The following is a 17,814-nucleotide window of genomic DNA, read 5'->3' as shown; positions in this document are numbered from 1 at the left end:
ACGGAAGATCTGAAAACATAGGACATAGAAGCCTATTTATTTTTTTCAGTACAACAGACAAAAATTACTCTATTAAATTGCTATACAAAAAAAATAGTTGCTACATGTTTCGAAACTTTTACTCTTTATGCTAGTCTGTTGTGAGCTGGCAACAGTTTGCGTATCAGCACTAGACTGCGCCTTGCTTTTAGGAGTGCTTAACATAAAGTGCCAAGTCCTAGGATTGTCGGGATCCAAATTTCTCTCTCTGCCAATTCCTAGATGTATAACTTAGGCAGATTACTTAACATCGCTGAGCCTCAGTTTTGCTGTCTGTCAAGTAGAACTAATAATAGTACTTGCCTTGGGTTTGAGCCAATGTGGCAGAGCCACTTAGTAAGGTCTAATCTTATAAAAGACATTTGATGAATAGTACCTTCTATTATGATCATTATAATTCTCATTTCCCTGAAGATTTGCAGGAAGAGCTCATTTGTATAGGAAAGCTGTTGACTACAAATAGATAAAAGAATTATAAGCAGCATAGATTACTGTGCTAGCTAAAAATTAAAGGCATATTTCAGCAGCAAGCATTTAGATATCACAGCAACCTCATAATAAAGTGTTTTGTTTTGTTTTGTTTTTGATACTGTAGGTACCACTACCACAGGGATATTCTACCACCAAGCTGCAACGCGCCCCTCGCCCCCCAAGCTCTTTATCTATTTATTTATTTAGTCTTGCTGATTGCCAAGGCTGGCCTCTAATTTTCAATCCTCCTTCTTCAACCTCCAGAGAGACTGGGATTACACATGTGTGCCACCATGGCTGGCCTATTTTTTTTTTTGTTGTTTTTTTGTTTTTAATCCCTCTAGCAGATAAGGAAATTAAAACTCAAAAAATTTAAGTAGAGTGCCCAAAGAGTAGCAACTGGTAAGTGATAGATGCGGAATTTCAATCCAGGTAAATGTGATGTCAGAGGCCTTGTTTTTGACTATGAGGACTGTGTCCTTCATGTTCCTGGTACCCAGTGCCATTGAACACCACTGGTTTTGTGGTGGCAAAGGTCACACACAGAGTCCATGTTGAAACAGGAGGAAAACTGTGCTCCCTCAGATACCTGGAAATATAGATGAGCTTACTGTGGAGACTCAGGTCTCTGCACTAGACCAAAGAAAGTAAGGGGAGGGGAGATGATAGATGTAGGAAAACTTAAATTTAAGTTCTCAGTGAAGAATGATGAAAAAGTAAGTGTGTAAACTCTGGGGGCTGGGGTTGGCGCTCAGTGGTAGAGCGCTTGCCTAGCACAAATGAGGCCCTGGGTTTGATCCTCAGCACCACATAGATATAATACCTTTATATTTATCTTTATCTACAACTACAAAAAATATATATATTTTAAAAAAAAGTTTAAACTCTGGTGCAGGAAAATATTGTGGAGTCAAATTTTGTTTTGGTTAGTATTTAAAGCTAGCGCTTAAGGTGAAAACTCAAGTATGCAAAATTAAATTATAAGGTGTGCATAGAGTATATATGCAAAATAGGATTTTAAAGTTTTTTCTGGAGGGGAAGTAACTGAGAATTTAACCCAGAAGCAGTTTATCGCCAAGGCTGACCTTGAACTTGAGATTCTCATGTCTCAGCCTCTCAAACCACTGAGATTACAGGTATGCATCACTGCACCAGCTATAGAATTTTAAATTTGTTATTCACTTGTAATTAACTTGGTCTCCCAAAGGAGACCAAGGCATAAGTTAAATGCCTGCTTGATATGGCTTCCATGGGTAATTTTCTACCTCTCCTTGAGGGAAATGTGTCCTTGAGGCAAATATCAAAGTAGAGTAGTGGATACATTTTGGGACAACTGGAGCATTTTTACAAAATGACAGGCTCCAGAACATGGATGATCTTCCACTTCCAAGATGAGAACTTAAATGAGTCCACCACCCAGTCCTCTTTTGTGACAGTCTGACTGTCTGGTTGTTGGTCAGGGAGATGGGACAGGCATAGCCATATTTGGTCTTTGAAATTCATTGAGACATTCTGACACAAGAAGAACTTGTTTGCCCCACAGCTGAGACTTGTGATTTCCTTTTCCCTGACTTGTCTGAATTGTTCTTTTCCTCTAGGCTTCTTGCACCTGGGTGGCCTCCGCACTGCCCTGTACAACTACATCTTTGCCAAGAAGCACCAGGGGAGCTTCATCCTGAGGTTGGAAGACACGGATCAGAGCCGCCTTGTGCCTGGGGCAGCAGAGAATATTGAGGACATGCTGGAGTGGGCAGGTGAGGCTGGCAGGGAGAGGACCCATCTTCAAGGAAGGAATAGGGAGCAGGAAAAGGAGTCTGTAGATCTTCTCATGGTGGAGAGTGGAAAAAAGGTACATTTATGCTACCTAAGGTGGCATTTGCCACCTGGAAGGATGCCAGGGCTCCTAAAGCAAGCTCCAAGGCTGTTTGAGATTCCTGTTCTTATCTCAGAATCTCAAGTCCATTCCCTACCAGGCCAGGCAAGACTCCCAGGCAAGTAGGAACTGGGGAGCTGGGCCTGTGGTGAGCAGAGGAAGCAGGTGGCTTCCAAAAGAGGCAGTGCCTCTGAGCTACAGCTCCTGGTCCCATGGGAATGTGGCCCAGCTTGTCCAGTCCTCTGGTTCCAAGAGGGACAGAAGTGCAGTTTATTTATTTTTCATTTTTATTTTTATGAATACTTCCCATTGTTAAGTCTGAGCTCAGACTTTTTTTTTTTTAAACCACATTATGTGAGCCAAACAAAATATGTGCAGTCTCTGAAGTTGATCTTGTGGAAAGTTTAATTCTGAGGACAGCTAAGCTCAGGGAAAACAAGGAGGAGTATGTTGTGTTTCCCAGGTCAGAACAACCCTGCAAACCTCTGCTAGGGACAGGTATGACTGGTCAAAGTTAACGACCCTAAGGGAAAATACCAAGATTGTTTTGAGATGTGTGCTCTCATCTCGTGTAAATCATTCACTAGACTCTGAGTTTCTAAAGGGCAGAAATCATTTTATTTGTAGATTCTATTATAGGTTTTAGCACATATTCCTTTGAGGCTCATTGAATAAAGGAATGTATTTAGTGAGATCACTCATTGTGATCCATGTTCCAGTCCAGGTGCTGGGGACACTAGGTAAAGAAGGGACAGACACATCGGCTCATTCCTGTTGAAGGGACAGACACATCGGCTCATTCCTGTTGACCTGATGTTAAGTGATGATAGAGGTGTGGGTAAGGGGTCGGGGCCTTGGGTGAGGAGTGCTCATTTCAGTGGGTAGTCTCTTCTGAGGAGGAGTCATTGGCTTGGAGATGTGAATGAAATAGGGGCCAGTCCTGGAATCACCTGAGGGGAAACTGCTCAAAGCCCAGGGAATCAAAGTTCCCAGGAAAGGAAGTGCTGGGTGGATCTGAGAAGTGGCCAGGAGGCCAGCGTGGCCTCAGGGCAGCGAACAAAGCAGGGCCTCTGGAGATCTGAGGACAGGGGCTGTGGTTTTCATTGTTTAAACAATTAAAGTCATCATATTAAAGTGACATATGCATACCCATGTTTATCGCTGCACAGTTCATAATGGCCAAACTATGGAACTAGCCTGGGTGTCCATGAAATGGATAAAGAAAATGTAGTATGTATACACAATGGAGTTTTATTCAGCCATAATGAAAAATGGAAGTATGTCATCTGCAGGAAAACAGTTGGAACTGAGACCATTGTGTTAAGTGAAATAAATCAAACTCAGAAGGTTAAGAGTTGTGTTTTCTCTCATATGTGAATGCTAGACAGAAAAAAGGAAAAGGTGTGTGTGGGGTGTCTCATGATCATTAAAGGAAAGGAACAAGCGGTAGGAGATGGGGAGGGAAGGTAGACACGTGGGAAGGGATATTGGCCAAATTGTCATACCGTGTGCATGGACATATATGTAGCAGGAAATCCCATCGTTAAATACAAGTATAATGCACCAATAAAAAAGTGGGGGAAAAGAATGAGGGTTTGGGGCCTACTAGCCTGAGTTTGGGGCTGGTGATGCCCCTTATCTTTGACCCTCTGCAGGTTTCTCTATGTTATGTGATCAGGTAGGTGCTGATATCCTGGCAGGATGGGGATCAGCACCTACCTGGGAGGGACATCAAGGCTTCAGGGAGGTCACATAACATAAAGAAACCTGCAGAGAGCTTGGCACCCTAGCACTCACATCAGCACTTTTTGCAATCCCTGTCACAACTAGTGAGTGGCGCAGCCAGGATTCCATCCGAGCCTGACAGGCGTGTCTTGAACTTTGCTTACCTCTCCTTGGTCCCGTCCACTCGCTGTTCCAGGCCTGGGCTGGTTTCTCCCTCATCAGGGCAGTGATGGATGGAGAGATGGACAGTGGAGGGGCCACACCCTCCTTGTTTGACTCCTCACTCCACCAGACTGTGGCCTCTGACGCTCAACCCCTCTATTCTTTCCCTTTTCATCTGGAAAAGGGAAATTAGGATAGTATTGACCTTGTGACCTTCTGAGGCCTGAAAGGTTTAGCATGCAAAGCGCCTGTGATAGTTCCTGGGAATGAGCGCTGTGTGCCTCTTAGGTGTTACTTGACAGTGATTCCTTACCTGTGTTTCAGGCATTCCCCCTGATGAGAGCCCCCGCCGGGGAGGTCCTGCGGGGCCCTACCAGCAATCTCAGCGTTTGGCACTGTATGCCCAGGCCACAGAAGCGCTGCTGAAGACAGGAGCTGCCTATCCCTGTTTCTGCTCTCCACAGCGGCTGGAACTCCTAAAGAAGGAGGCCCTGAGGAGCCATCAGACGCCCCGGTGAGGCCACAGCCTGTTTCCGATGCCTCCCCAGACTTGGGTGTGTTTGTCATTTGTTGCTGCATAACCAGTTACCTCCAGCTTTAGTTGCCTCATGGTTTCTATGGGTCAGGCGTCTGAGCACCACTGAGCCAGGTTCTTTGGCTCAGGGTTTAGCTCAGGGCTGCAGTTGGGTCTGAGGCAGGCCTGAAGTTATTCCAGGGCTTGGTCCAGGAGGATCTGCTTCCATCCTCTCTCCCTGGCTGTTGGTAGGCCTCAGATCTTCACTGCCTGCTGTCTAGATTCAACCCTCAGTCTAGGCAGGTTGCCATTTCCTCATCAGCAGGAAGAAGAGGGGAGTAGTTGATACAGTGGCAAACACGAGTGTCTGCCTCTTGTGTCATCTCAGTTTTCCACACGACATCTACTATTATTCCCATTCTAGGATGATGAGATAGCTTAAGGAGGTAAGTGACTTGCCCAGTGTCATGCATCTATCAGAAACAAAGGTAGGACCACGTCCAGCAGCATTTCTCTTAGCTGTCATGCTGCTCTGCTCCCCAACAGGTATGACAATCGGTGCCGGAATCTGAGCCAGGAGCAGGTGGCCCAGAAACTGGCCAAGGATCCCAAGCCTGCTATCCGCTTCCGCCTGGAGGAGGAGGCACCAGCCTTCCAGGACCTAGTATATGGCTGGAGTCGGCATGAAGTGGCCAGCGTGGAGGGGGACCCAGTCATCCTGAAGAGTGATGGCTTCCCCACGTACCACCTGGCCTGTGTGGTGGACGACCACCACATGGGCATCAGCCATGTGCTGCGAGGCTCCGAGTGGCTCGTCTCCACCTCCAAGCACCTGCTTCTCTACCAGGCCCTGGGCTGGCAGCCACCACAGTTTGCCCACTTGCCCCTGCTGCTCAACAGGGATGGCAACAAGCTGTCCAAGAGGCAAGGGGACATTTTCCTGGAGCATTTTGCTGCTGCTGGCTTTCTGCCTGAAGCCTTGCTTGATATCATCACCAACTGTGGCTCGGGGTTTGCAGGTACCCGCACCAGAGCAGTCAGGGTGGCGGAGTGTGACACTGAGGAACAGGGCCCTTGGTCCAGGCAAAACTAGCCATCAGTCCCAACTTTGCCACCTACTAGCCACATGATCTTGGACACGTTCATTTTTTTATTCAACAATGTTCAACAAATATTTATTGAGCCAGACAGTTCATAGAGTACTGGGGCTCCAGATAATCTCCACAGTAGGCCTAGTTCCTGTTCTTTAAAGAGCTTAAAGTACCATTTGCCTCATCTGTACAGGGGGGATAAATATTTGCCTCATAGGGTTATGTTAGAATTCAACTTGCGATCTCTACTCATGAACGCAAGGCTACCAATCAGAGCCTACTGTATAATAAGCACAAAAATTATAACTCCCGTGATTATTGCAATTATACAAGCGTCGTATACTTTAACCACAATACTAACATTACTACAAATTCAGTTTATGCCAAGCTGAGTCCTTAAACTTGGCCCAGAATTTAGAACCCAGACCTTGTAGAATCAAGCATCAAATAGAATGACTTCTTATGGCAGAAATTTCTGGAAATGTGGCCAGAGCAGTCTGCTCATGATTTATTCTGCTTTTACTTCATTTAACTCTTAAAATATCCTTGGGGACTAACCCTCTGTCAGGCTCAGAGAGGTTGAGTAACTTGCCAGAGTTACACAGCTAGTGAGGGATCTAGCACTCGAGTCTTTTCCATGTCCACTATGCCTACTGACGCTAGGAAGGACCAGCTATTTATATGAATCAGCTTCAGGCACTGCGGTTCTGAACAGTGGTTGCATTCTGGAACCAGTTTGGTTCTGGGTATCAGTATATTTTACAATCAATTTGGAATCTGGTACAGCCAGCAGTGGGCACACTGTTCTTGTATCTGGTGTCTTTTAGGGTAACAAGGATTGATTTTGCTTACTTTCAGACTTGTATTTCCCTTACTGACAGAAAGAACCCTTTATGAAAATGAGAGGCTCCTCTGGGCCCTAATATCTAGAATTCAGATCCCTGGGGTTGGAGTGGAAAGGGGAGTCCAGAGTTCTCGTGTTCAGAAGTGGAAGGAGGTCAGGCGTGATGGTGTGCACCTCTAATCCCAACTACTTGGGAGGGTGGGGCAGAAGGATCACAAGTTCAGGGACAGCTGAACACCATAGCAAGATTCTGTCCCCTTCTCCCCCACAAAAGAAAGTGGAAGGAGGACGGGAGGGAGGAAGCTGAGCTGCTGGACGGGCCTCACTTACAGAGAACCAAATGGGCAGGACCCTGCCGGAGCTGATAGCACAGTTCGACCTGACTCGGATCACCTGCCACTCGGCCCTGCTGGACCTGGAGAAGCTCCCAGAATTCAACAGGTGAGTAGGGAGGATGAAGATCTGGTAGGAAAGGGCCTTGAAGCTCACGGTGGAAGGTGGAGTGGGCTCTGGAGTCCCATGCACCTGATTGTGACTTTTGGCTCTGGTGTCTAATGCTGTGTGGTCATAGCAAGTCACTCCTCAGGCCTGCATTTTATCTTCTTTACTCTAGGGCTAATGATGCCCATCGTATGTGATTGTTGTAAGAATTAAGTGTTGCGTGAAGGGATCTTGCACCACTCCTGGCATACAGAAAGTGCTCAGTAAGTGGGTGGGGCTGATTTTATCATTGCCATTGATTCTGGACACCCCTTGCATGGATTCTGATATGACCCAAAGCCAGGAGGGGAACGTCTTGGTTTAGAATCTACCCATCCTCTCCCCGGCCAGCTCAGGGAACCAGCACCATCTCATGACATCAGGTTAATGTTTTAGGTAGCTGCTGTCAAGTAGGTCTTCACTTTGAACCTCCAGTAGGCTCGCCGTTCAAGTTCAGATATCATTGTGACGTGTCAGTCAAAGGGCATTAGGGATAAGGCCATTGATCCAGTTTGCCAGTTGGGGCCAGGCACCTGTCAGCACCTTTTTTGAGCACTGCTTTGGGGATAAGCTCCTACTGGTGCAGAGATTCACTTTACCTGCAGATTGTGTGTGTGTGTGTGTGTGTGTGTGTGTTTGTACTGTTTTGTTTTTTGGTGCTGGGGATTGAACCCAGGGCTGCATGCATGCTAGGCAACCTGCCCTGCAGTTGTTCTAAGGATGTCATTTCATGTACTTCTCCCGTCAGACCTCGAGGTCAGTCTTATGATCTTGCCTTGGGTTATTGTGCAAAGTCCAAGTCAGAATTTAAATAATTCAAGTTTCCACAGTGAACAGTGGCCATCTCTTGCATGGAGTGTGCAAGAGTGAGTGCAGCATACATATTAAACACCACATGCATGTCTCCTTTTTATTATAGAGAAAGTGATATTTCCAGGGGAATGGGGCCAGGACAGGAGAGATACTTAGCCTTTCATTCGAGTCCTCTCAGAAGCACCTGATGAGGGGGTGGGGGTCGTAAGAAAGACAGAGGTGGACTTTTGCTTAGTGAGAGTCAGGGATGGGGTGGAGCATTAGGATTGCTGCCAAAGGCTTAATGTAGCCAAAGTGGTTATCTTCAGACATTCCTCAAGCCATTGCTGTGGTTATTGATAATAAATATAGTTGCCATAGCAGCAACAGTGCTAGCGGTGTGGTAAAAGTGACAATAGTCATTAACTTTTGTTTAGCACTTGCTGTGTCCCAGGTCCTGGACCTTACGGGTATTATTTCAAACATGGCCATGAGGGGCTCTTGGATTTTTTTGGTCTTGTTTTGTTCTTCCGTCTTTATTTTTCTTTCTTTCTACTGTCCCATCCAGCTGCTAAGCAGATTCTAAAAACAGTTTCAGTACTGCATTCATGTGTTTCCTTAATACCTTTTAAAAATTTGTTTTAAAACTGTGTTTTGACCAGTTTGCATTCCAGAAACTTCTCTAGAGGTCTCACCTCTCCACCCTGTCACATTCAAAAGCCTCTTTTCAGACCCCCTCCTGTCAGTAGTTTCCAAATGTGGCGTGCAGGCCTTGCTATCAGGGCTGTACTTGCAGTCCCTCATTTAATTGTCATAGCTACCCTGTGAGGAGGTCCTTTTGTTGTCCCCACTTTATTTTTATGGTGAGGATTCCCCGCCTCCCAGTGGTTGTGTAACTTACTGCAAACACCTGGCGGGCAGGCCTCGTCCTCAGGCCGGTTGAGTCCAGAGCCTGTGAGGTGCTTCTCCACTCCTTGCTACCTGCCTTCTTTACCACGTCTCAGATGAGGAGCCCAGTGTCTCAGAATGTTCCCTGACCCTGTACCACTCTCTGTCTCTCTCTCTGGCCCCTCTAGTCCTGCCAGGGAGAGGGGATGGCAGCCTAGGGGACTGAGGATGACAGGACCTGGTTTGAGGCTTGGATTCTTAGAGATTTTATTATTTCCAAAGAAGAGAATCCACAGTTAAAAGAATTCTGAAATAGAGAGATTTGAGCTGGAAAGAAAAGCCAGACTTAAACTTCAACAAACACTTCAAACAACACTGCTCCAAATCTTAGGAGTCTGTATTTTTGACCTCTCCTTTTACACCAAAGCCCCATCATGTAGTAAGGCCAGGAGGCGGACGCTCCAGATTCTGCTTTATAAACTTAGATGCCTGTTGAGGCCAGACAGGGAGCATGAGGGAAGCGGAGAGCCAAGTAAGAGACCAGGAAGTAGAGCAACAGGTGACCTGGAGGCCTCTGGGGTCTAAGCCAGGCTTCCAGCCTGCTCCAGCCAATGGAAGCTGTGGGGACGAGGCCCTCTGCAGCAGCTCTCCTGTCTAACATGATCTCTTCCTCGTTTAAAAACCAGCTCCTGGGCTGGGGTGTAGCTCAGTGGTGAGGCCTGCTTAGCAGGTACAAGGACCTGTACTTGATCCCTAGCACCCCCAGCCAAAAAAAGAACGAACTTGTCAGCTACTGTATTAAAAGTGCTGGCAACAAAACATGTCTGCCGTGGCCTCGACCCTTGGGCTGACTGTAACCTTAGTAAGATCCCCTATCTCCCTCCCCTTCCTTTTATAAGTGTGAAGTACAGTCCTGCTTCTCATGCGGGGGGAGGGGATTCATGTGATGTGTCACTCTTCAAGCCAGCCGGCTTCCCTGGCAAGAGGGGTTGGGTGCCAAGGCAGCGTGGCCCTCTGACTTCTCCTGTAGGCTGCACCTCCGACGGCTGGTGAGCAGTGAGTCCCAGAGGCACCATCTGGTGGGGCAGCTGCAGGCCCTTGTGGAGGAGGCATTTGGAAGCCGTCTGCAAGACCGGGATGTCCTGGACCCAGCCTATGTGGAGAGGATCATCTTGCTGCGACAGGTGTGAAGATGGCACTTTGGGAGGATGAGCCATTCCTTCCAAATGTGGTTTAAACACCTTCCAGGGTGGTTAGAGCTTCACTCCCAGCACATGCAATGATGGCCTCCTTCCCTAGGGTCACATCTGCCGCCTACAGGACTTGGTCTCCCCAGCCTACTCCTATCTGTGGACTCGGCCTGTTGTGGGTCGAGCCCAGCTGGGCGCCATCTCAGAGAAGGTGGATGTGATCGCCGAGCGCTTGCTGAGGTGAGTACTGCAGACTGGGCTCAAGGTTCCACTCTCCTTCCCCTCTCTCTCCCCTGGCCCCTTCCCCCTGGCCTGGCCTGTGGGACCCCCAGCATAGGCCTGTGCTGGGGAGAATTGCTCGGTGGGTTCAGCGGCCTGGCCCGACTTGGGCTGCATCCTAGCTCTGCCACTTACCAAGCTAATTCTTTTTGCCAAGGTGGCTTCTCTTGGCCAAGTGGAGCTCTCTGAGCTTCGTTTCTTCATCTGTCTGTGGAACTGCTTCTTTCTGGAACCATAACAGTTGTTTTGATTACAAGGGTAAAAACAACCAAGGATGGCACAAGCAAGAGGGGAAGGGTGTCCACACCTACCAAGGCCAGAGGACGTGCTGCCTGGATTCTGCTGGTGAGGGGCCACACCGTGTGGCCGACACCGATTTGTCCTTGGCACTCTCCCTCTCCTCCATGGCTGCTTTTTCTGCAGAGCTCTGTGCTGGGCAGGTGGAAGGGAGGGCTCTACCCGAAGAAATGGAAGTCCACGTCTCCCTGGCAGCCTGTAGGAGGTGGCCTGGGACTGAATAGCTTTTGTCTTTGTCCTAAGGGTCCTGCCTCTTCAGCTTCACTCCTGTCTGTGGTCTGTGGTGGCTCATGGACTGTCCACCATTCAACCAGAAGGGGAGGGAGGAAAAGTGACAGGGGATAGGACATTCCTTCTTCCTAAGGACCTTCCTTGAAGCTGCATATACCATTTCTACCCATATTCTAGAGTTATGTCTCAGGGCCACACTTAGCTGCCAGGCAATCTGGAAGTATTGTAGTTTTAATATTTGACAGCCACGTGCCCAACTTAAAATTCTATTACTGCATAAGAAAAGGAGAAAGCTGGACATGGTGGTGAGTGCCTCCTACATAGGAGGCTGAGGCAGGAGGATTGCTTGAGCTCAGGAATTCAAGACCAGCCTGAGCAACAAAACAAGATCCTGTCTTTGAAAAATAAATAAGACTGATCCTCCGGTTCTTAAGTGTGATGATTGGGTGTTCACACTCTTGTGTGAGATATCCCTCCCTCTAAGCCTTGTTACAATATCAGCACATTGCCTGACTGACGTGAAAAAAATATATATAAATAAATCAAGGCTGAGGATTTGCTCAGTATTAGAGTACTTGCTTCACGTGTGAAGCCCTGGGTTCCATCCCCAACCCTGCTAAATAGATAAAGTGAAAAAGGGATGCTGGGGGGTCATTAACAGCACAGTTTTTGTAAGATAGCCTCAGCCACTGTATGCCTCAAAATCTCAGCTTCAGCTGGGCACCGTGGTGCACATGTGTAATCCCAGAGGCTCGGGAAGATGAGGCAGGAGGATCGCAATTTCAAAGCCAGTCTCAGCAACTTAGCGAGACCCTAAGCAATTCAGTGAGACCCTGTCTCTAAATAAAATGCAAAATAGGGCTGGGGATGTGGCTCGGTGGTTGAGTGCCCCTGAGCTCGATCCCCGGTATCTGCCCCCCTCCCCCCCAAAAAAAAAATCAGCTTCAGACAGTATTCTAGGATTACCTCTTTCTCTATGGTTTGAGATTAATAGGAGCTGATTGGTTTTGTCTTCCTTTCCCTGAACCACTGAGGCCTGGGGAATGCCATGTGGTGGTTGGCTTAGACCTAGGCCATGTGCAGGACCCTTAGTGGACCTCCAGCTAACACAAGGCTGAGAATTCCCTAAGGAGATTTGGGAAACTGGTATCAGAAGAAAACGGGATGGATGCTTAGCAGCCAAAACCACAGATATTTGCTTTACTTACCTCTGCTTTTGCTGTGATTATTACATTAGAAAATAATAGGAAACGTGTGTTTGCATTCAGTGTGCTGTTTTATATGTCAAATGTGTTATATGTATATATAGCCACTTACTATAATTTATTGAGTTTGTCTCCTATTGCTGCACATTTGGGTTGCTTCCAAATTCACTGTTACAAGTAATGCTGCCGTGAAGGACCTCACATGGGTACTAGTAAGCATTTTTGTAAGTGACTCTGGAGAATGAACTCCCGGTAGTTGTCATTGCCACCGCTCTTCATTCAGACATCTGCAGTGGGGCCATTAGGTATAATTCACCAAGACTCTTCCTTCCTGCCAGGGCATTAGAGTTCACAGACTCTGGACTCCCATTCAAGTCAGGAAATTTGACACCTGAATGTTCAGAACCTGCCAGATCACTAGAAGTCCCTTTTGTGTCCACGCCAAGCTCTGGGCCAGTTCTGACGTGTCCCATGTCCCGAGCTGCCATGAGTGGCCGCCAGGGGCTGTCATCCCTCTGTCCGTTCCTTAGCAGCCTGCTTGCCCATAATGACAGTAGGGGGAGTATCTGGGTTTTTTCCCCAAATTACCTTTTATATTTTATATTTCATCTTTTTAATTTCATAAATAGCTGCAATCATGTGGCCCAGTTAATGATTATATTTGTCCAGTGGGGCTACCATAACAAAGTACCATAGACTGGTGGCTTCAACGTGATTTCTCTGAGGTCTGGAGCCGGCCACCCTAGATCAGCAGGCCAGCTGATTCAGTGTTAAGGGCTTGCTTTTGTGGCCTGTTGCTCTTCTGTCCTTTCACTGGCAGAAGGGATAAGGGAGCTCTCTGGAGTCTTTTTTATATGAGTACCAATCCCTTTCCTTCACCAAAACCCACTCCCTCACACCATCATCTTGGGAGGTAGGATTTCAACATACAAATTTAGGAAGACAAAAATATTGAGACCACGGCGATGATGCAGTAGGAATTGGACATTTTTGTCTTAAACTGAAGCTAGTTGCTGAAGTACTGGCAGTTAGTAGGAACACAGAGTGTGTGCGAAAAGCAATCTCTTCAAATCACTTATGAACCCCGTTCCCTGAGCCAGTAGTTCATGCTGAGCTGACCTTTGGAACCCAGCTGTGTGGACCCCATTGTGAGTAGCAGGTCCTGTCAGATCGGCCTCATGGATCACCTGTAACAGTGAGACAGACGCCCCGCCTCAGTCCCTCTTTAGGGGCTCCAGTTTAAAATCTCAGGTAGACTCTTAGGGGAGCTGGAAGTTCTGTGGATACACCAACCAGCCTGCTCCGCCTCTTGCTTACCTCACTCAGAGCTGGACCAGATGGTTTGCAGTCATGCTGTGGTTGAATGGGAAATTGCTCTGGAAATTCAGGCATGCTTTTCAGAGAGGACCTCAGCTGGACACCAGAACTTGGGGGGCGTAGTGACTGGCCCCTTAGAGTTTAGATCCTTAAGTGCTTCAGTTTGTGGGAAGAGAGGCTGTAGCAAGTTGGTCTCAGTCTGTTCCTCTGGTCTTCTGGGTGCTTCTTAAATAGGTTTCCCCAGCCAGTCTTGAAACTGTTTCAGATAATTTTCAGAAATTATCTGTTCTTTTATCCTGTGTCTAATCCATTTCTAAATTTCTTTTTAAGTCCTCTTGTAATGTATCTGAGCTCCTGAATATAATAAGTGTCAGTTAATTTTTTAAACTTTCTGTGGAAACATGTAACCTAATGCTCTTCAGCGTGTACCTTGTGTTTAGGCCCCGTGCTTAGCACCTTCAAGTTTCCACTTTCCACATAGCCCTGTGCAGTGCAGATGCTATAATTATCCCCACTTATACACATGAGAAAACTAGGACAGAGATTACAGGACACAGAGGTAGCAATTAGAAAATCCTCTTATTATGGTGACTTTGAGCTTGGGTTATCTCTGTATGTGGTCCCCTTGATGTTTCTGTTTTTCCAGCTTGAATGGGGGATGGTAGATATCTACCATCTACCACACACACACACAATTGGGCTTGTGTTGTGGTTAAGTGAAAACCCTGTGAAGGTCACCCTCCCACGCATTTGCCATTGACCTGCGCAAGCCCCTTATAGACCGACCCTCTTCTAGGCTTTTGGAAAAATCTGGCGTGAGCTTAACGCAGGATGTGCTGAATGGAGAACTGAAGAAGCTGTCGGAAGGTCTGGAAGGCACAAAGCACAGTAACGTGATGAAACTCCTCCGAGTGGCACTCAGTGGACAGCTGGTGAGGAGGGAGCTGGGCTGAACTGTTCCCTGGGACCTCCCGTAGCTTTGCAACTCACATTTATTGCCAGGTTCTGAGCTCAGTTCCAGGGGATACAAAGATGAGTGAAACATGATCGCCTTCTCCTTCAGTCATTCCGTGGACTGTGGTTAGGGAGTACCTGCTGTAAGCAAGCACCGTGCTAGGTCTGGTGCAGACAAGTCATCCCTGCCTTCACGGGGTTTGCAGGTTACTGAGGGTAGGAGACATAACAAGTTTGCTTAATACAGAAAGACAGTCCCCTGAGACCCATCCTCATCCAGGAAGTCCAAGACTTATAAAACACAAGGCCTGCTCCTGGGATGCAGGCGGCCGGGTTGGGGCTGGCCTGGGCATGTCTTCTGCAGGCTGAGGCTCAGCACAAGTTCCTTAGGCAGTTTAAGACAATAAGGTGTTGTTTTCCCTTTTCTTTCTTAGCAAGGACCCCCTGTAGCTGAGATGATGGTGTCCCTGGGACCAACAGAAGTGCGGGAACGAATCCAGAAGGTGCTCTCCAGTTAGGGAGAAGATGTGCAGGACAGTGGAGGCAGCTGTAGGAACCTGTGGACCTGGGAGCTGCCTTCAGAGGAGAGGAAAGGGAGGCCTGGGGCCCTCCGGAGGACTGCGAAAGGAGCTGAACATGGACCGGAATCCCTGCTGCATATGTGTGTTACATGTACAGTGTATTCATGCTCCATGGCAGGTCTTCAGCCGTCTCACCTCCTTGACTCTGGGAGGGATGTTCTTGTGTCTGTTCTTTCAAATCACATTACACAGCCCCAAACAGTGTAACCCCAGAGAGCTCAGGGGTTAGTGTGCTGCAGCCGCCAGAACCAAATATCGCAGAACAACAGATTTATTTTTTCACAGATCTGGAGGCTGAAGGTCCAAGATCGAGCGGTTTTCCCCAAAGCCTCTTTCTCTAGCTTGCAGGTGCCGTTTCCTTGCTGTGTCCTCCCAGGGTCTTCCTCTGTGCCTACAAACCCGGTTTCTCCCTGTGTGTCCTCATCTCCTCTTGACGAGGATGCCAGTCAGATCAGGGCTCGCCCTAACAGCCTCACTGTGTGGCTTCTTTAACGGTCCTGGGTCCAAATGCAGTCCACTTTCTGTGAGTTAGAGCTTCATCATATGAATTTGAAGGGGACACAGTTCAGCTTATCACAGTTTGGCAGCAGCCCGAACTATGGATCTCACTTTTGTGGTGCAGTTTGGAGTTAAAACGACGACAGATAATAGACAAGCAGGGCTGAGCAGACTTTGTTTGGGGTTGAAATGGGAGAAATACTTCTGCCAAGGGTGAGCCCTTGTGTTTTATGCTATTTTTGTCCTTGAACCTTGGACAGCCTGTGACTCCTTTCTCTGAAGGTCATCTGTTTCTAGTTCTCCAGATAGGATCCTTGGGCTGGAGACCTTCACCCTGCCATTGTGTGTCTTTCTTCACATCCATCCCTGTGCCATTATTTGTAAGTCCCTGTCTGCAGATTTCCAAAATGAGATTTCTTCTTAGGGTCTTTGGTGACTAGGAGTAGCTGAAAGGAAAGGAGGCTGGTGCCTGGGGACAAAGCCCTTACAAGGCTTGTAGCCTTCTGTGGGCAGCCAGCCTCTAAGGTGGCCCCCGTGATCTCTGCCTCTTGGTACTCACCCCTGTATGGTTCCTCTCCACCCTGGACAGTGCTGGCTATTTAGGAAACGACACAGCTTGATTTCTGAGGCTGGGTCATAGAGTATATTGTGGCTTCCATCTTGTTGTCTCTAATCCCTGACTTGGGGAAAGCTAGCTTCCAGCTTATGAAGACAATCAAGCAGTCCTATGGGACGGGCCCTGCCAACAGCCAGTGGGTGAACCATGTTAGCTGCTGCTTTTTTTTTTTTTTTTTTTTTTTTTTTGTGGGGCTGGGGATTGAACGGTGAACCATGTTAGAAGCTGATCTTCCAGGCCCACTGGCCAGTGTCTTGACTGCAACCTGCATGAGAGGCCCAGAGCCGGAACAGCTCAGTGACACTGGTCTGGGATTCAGACATGTCCAAATTGTGATACAGTAAATGTTTATTTTTTAAAGCCACTTGGTTTGGAATAATTCATTATGTAATAATAGATAACTACCTTAATTTTTGCCCAGGGGAGTAGGGAAAGGAGATTAAAGAGTTTTTTGAGCCTTATAGGGTCCTAATGTTTGCTTAAAAGTACACCAGATAGGGACTGGGGCTGTGGCTCAGTGGCAGAGCGCCTGCCTCACACATGTGAGGCACTGGGTTCGAGCCTCGGCATCACATAAAAATAAACAAAATAAAGATACTGTGTCCATCTATAATTAAAATATATTTAAAAATACTCCAGATAAAGTTCTTTGGTTGGAAGCAATAGACTTGCAACTCTTCCTAACTGGAGACTATGAGAGAGTCAAAGAAGCTATGGAAAAGTGAGAGACCAGACCTTGGACAAGATAGGAACCAGGTGTCAGGAGCTAGGGGCTAGTCTTGTCTCAGTCCACAGTGGGGACCACGAGCTACAGTTATATGGTGGTTTTATTTTGTGGTGCTGGGGATTGAACCCAGAGCTTTGTGCATGAGAGGAAAGCACTCTGCAACTGAGCTATATCACCAGCCCCTATAGTTATGTTTTTGTTGTTGTTACTTATTTCTGTGTTTTCTCCTTCAGTTTTGGATGGTTGAGCTAAAGATTTGAGATTCTGAATCTGGTTAGCTGACTGAGGTCATGTTGTTCTTAGCCAGAACTAGGTAGCCCCACAGGGATGATAGCCAGTGGAGGAACAGTTCTCAAGAAAAACTAGGGAGCTTGTTCCAGAGAAGGAGTAATGTTTTTGAACTTGCAATCCTCCTGCTCAGCCTCCCGAGCCACTGGGGTTACAGGCGTGTGCCATTGCACCCAGCCAGTGAGAGCCTTCTTGATGAGTACCAGAAAAAGATATCTATCTTAACTATGACTGAAGACCAAAAAGAAGAAAAGAAAAACTATGTCTTTTTCTAAGTGAAACTGCTGGTGCTATTTGGAACTAGTTGTAGAGCTATAAGGAAAAGCTGCTAGTTTCCTTTTCTGGCTAGAATGTTAGTGTGTGTGTGATTGAGTGTCTTTCCTCGGATGAAGTAGCATCCTGCTTCAATGCCTGTTGAGCCTGCAGAAATGAGTGTTGACCACAGAAGGAGGACACAGAATAAGAGCAATACTTATGAGCTGGGGCTGTAGCTCAGTGGCAGAGGGCTTGCATTGCATGTGTGAGGCACTGGTTTAATCCTTAGCACCACATAAAAATAATAAAATAAAGGCATTCTGACAATCTACAACTACAAAAACAAAAAACAACAACTTGTGATTTATTGTGGTGTTATATATCAGCCCCTCTCAGTTGTGCGTTTGTGATTGTGCTGGCAAATGCTGTAACCCATTGGAGCTGGGGTAGAGCTGGGCTCAGTGGTGGAGCACTTGCCTAGCAGGTTTGATTCTTAG

The 17,814-nt window shown here is 47.2% G+C and overlaps 1 protein-coding gene and 1 non-coding gene across 2 annotated transcripts in view; both read left to right on the top strand.

The window, feature by feature from the left end:
- Ears2 (glutamyl-tRNA synthetase 2, mitochondrial) overlaps positions 1 to 17,814 on the top strand; it is a 19,171-nt gene extending 1,357 nt beyond the window's left edge. The window contains exons 3-10 of the mRNA XM_076840957.2: positions 2,109 to 2,264; positions 4,595 to 4,784; positions 5,331 to 5,803; positions 7,052 to 7,160; positions 9,910 to 10,063; positions 10,179 to 10,309; positions 14,195 to 14,330; positions 14,787 to 17,814. Of these exons, the coding sequence (XP_076697072.1) occupies positions 2,109 to 2,264; positions 4,595 to 4,784; positions 5,331 to 5,803; positions 7,052 to 7,160; positions 9,910 to 10,063; positions 10,179 to 10,309; positions 14,195 to 14,330; positions 14,787 to 14,870 (1,433 nt within the window). The 3' untranslated portion in view covers positions 14,871 to 17,814. The remainder of the gene's footprint in view (positions 1 to 2,108; positions 2,265 to 4,594; positions 4,785 to 5,330; positions 5,804 to 7,051; positions 7,161 to 9,909; positions 10,064 to 10,178; positions 10,310 to 14,194; positions 14,331 to 14,786) is intronic.
- On the top strand, positions 11,294 to 11,395 carry LOC143385534 (small nucleolar RNA U13). The gene has a single exon (XR_013089488.1). It is a non-coding gene; the product is annotated as a small nucleolar RNA U13 (small nucleolar RNA).

This window comes from Callospermophilus lateralis, chromosome 19 (assembly GCF_048772815.1).
Source record: "Callospermophilus lateralis isolate mCalLat2 chromosome 19, mCalLat2.hap1, whole genome shotgun sequence".
NCBI lineage: Eukaryota > Metazoa > Chordata > Mammalia > Rodentia > Sciuridae > Callospermophilus > Callospermophilus lateralis.
The sequence above is the reverse complement of the archived record's forward strand: the minus strand, read 5'-3'. Positions and strand labels throughout refer to the sequence as shown.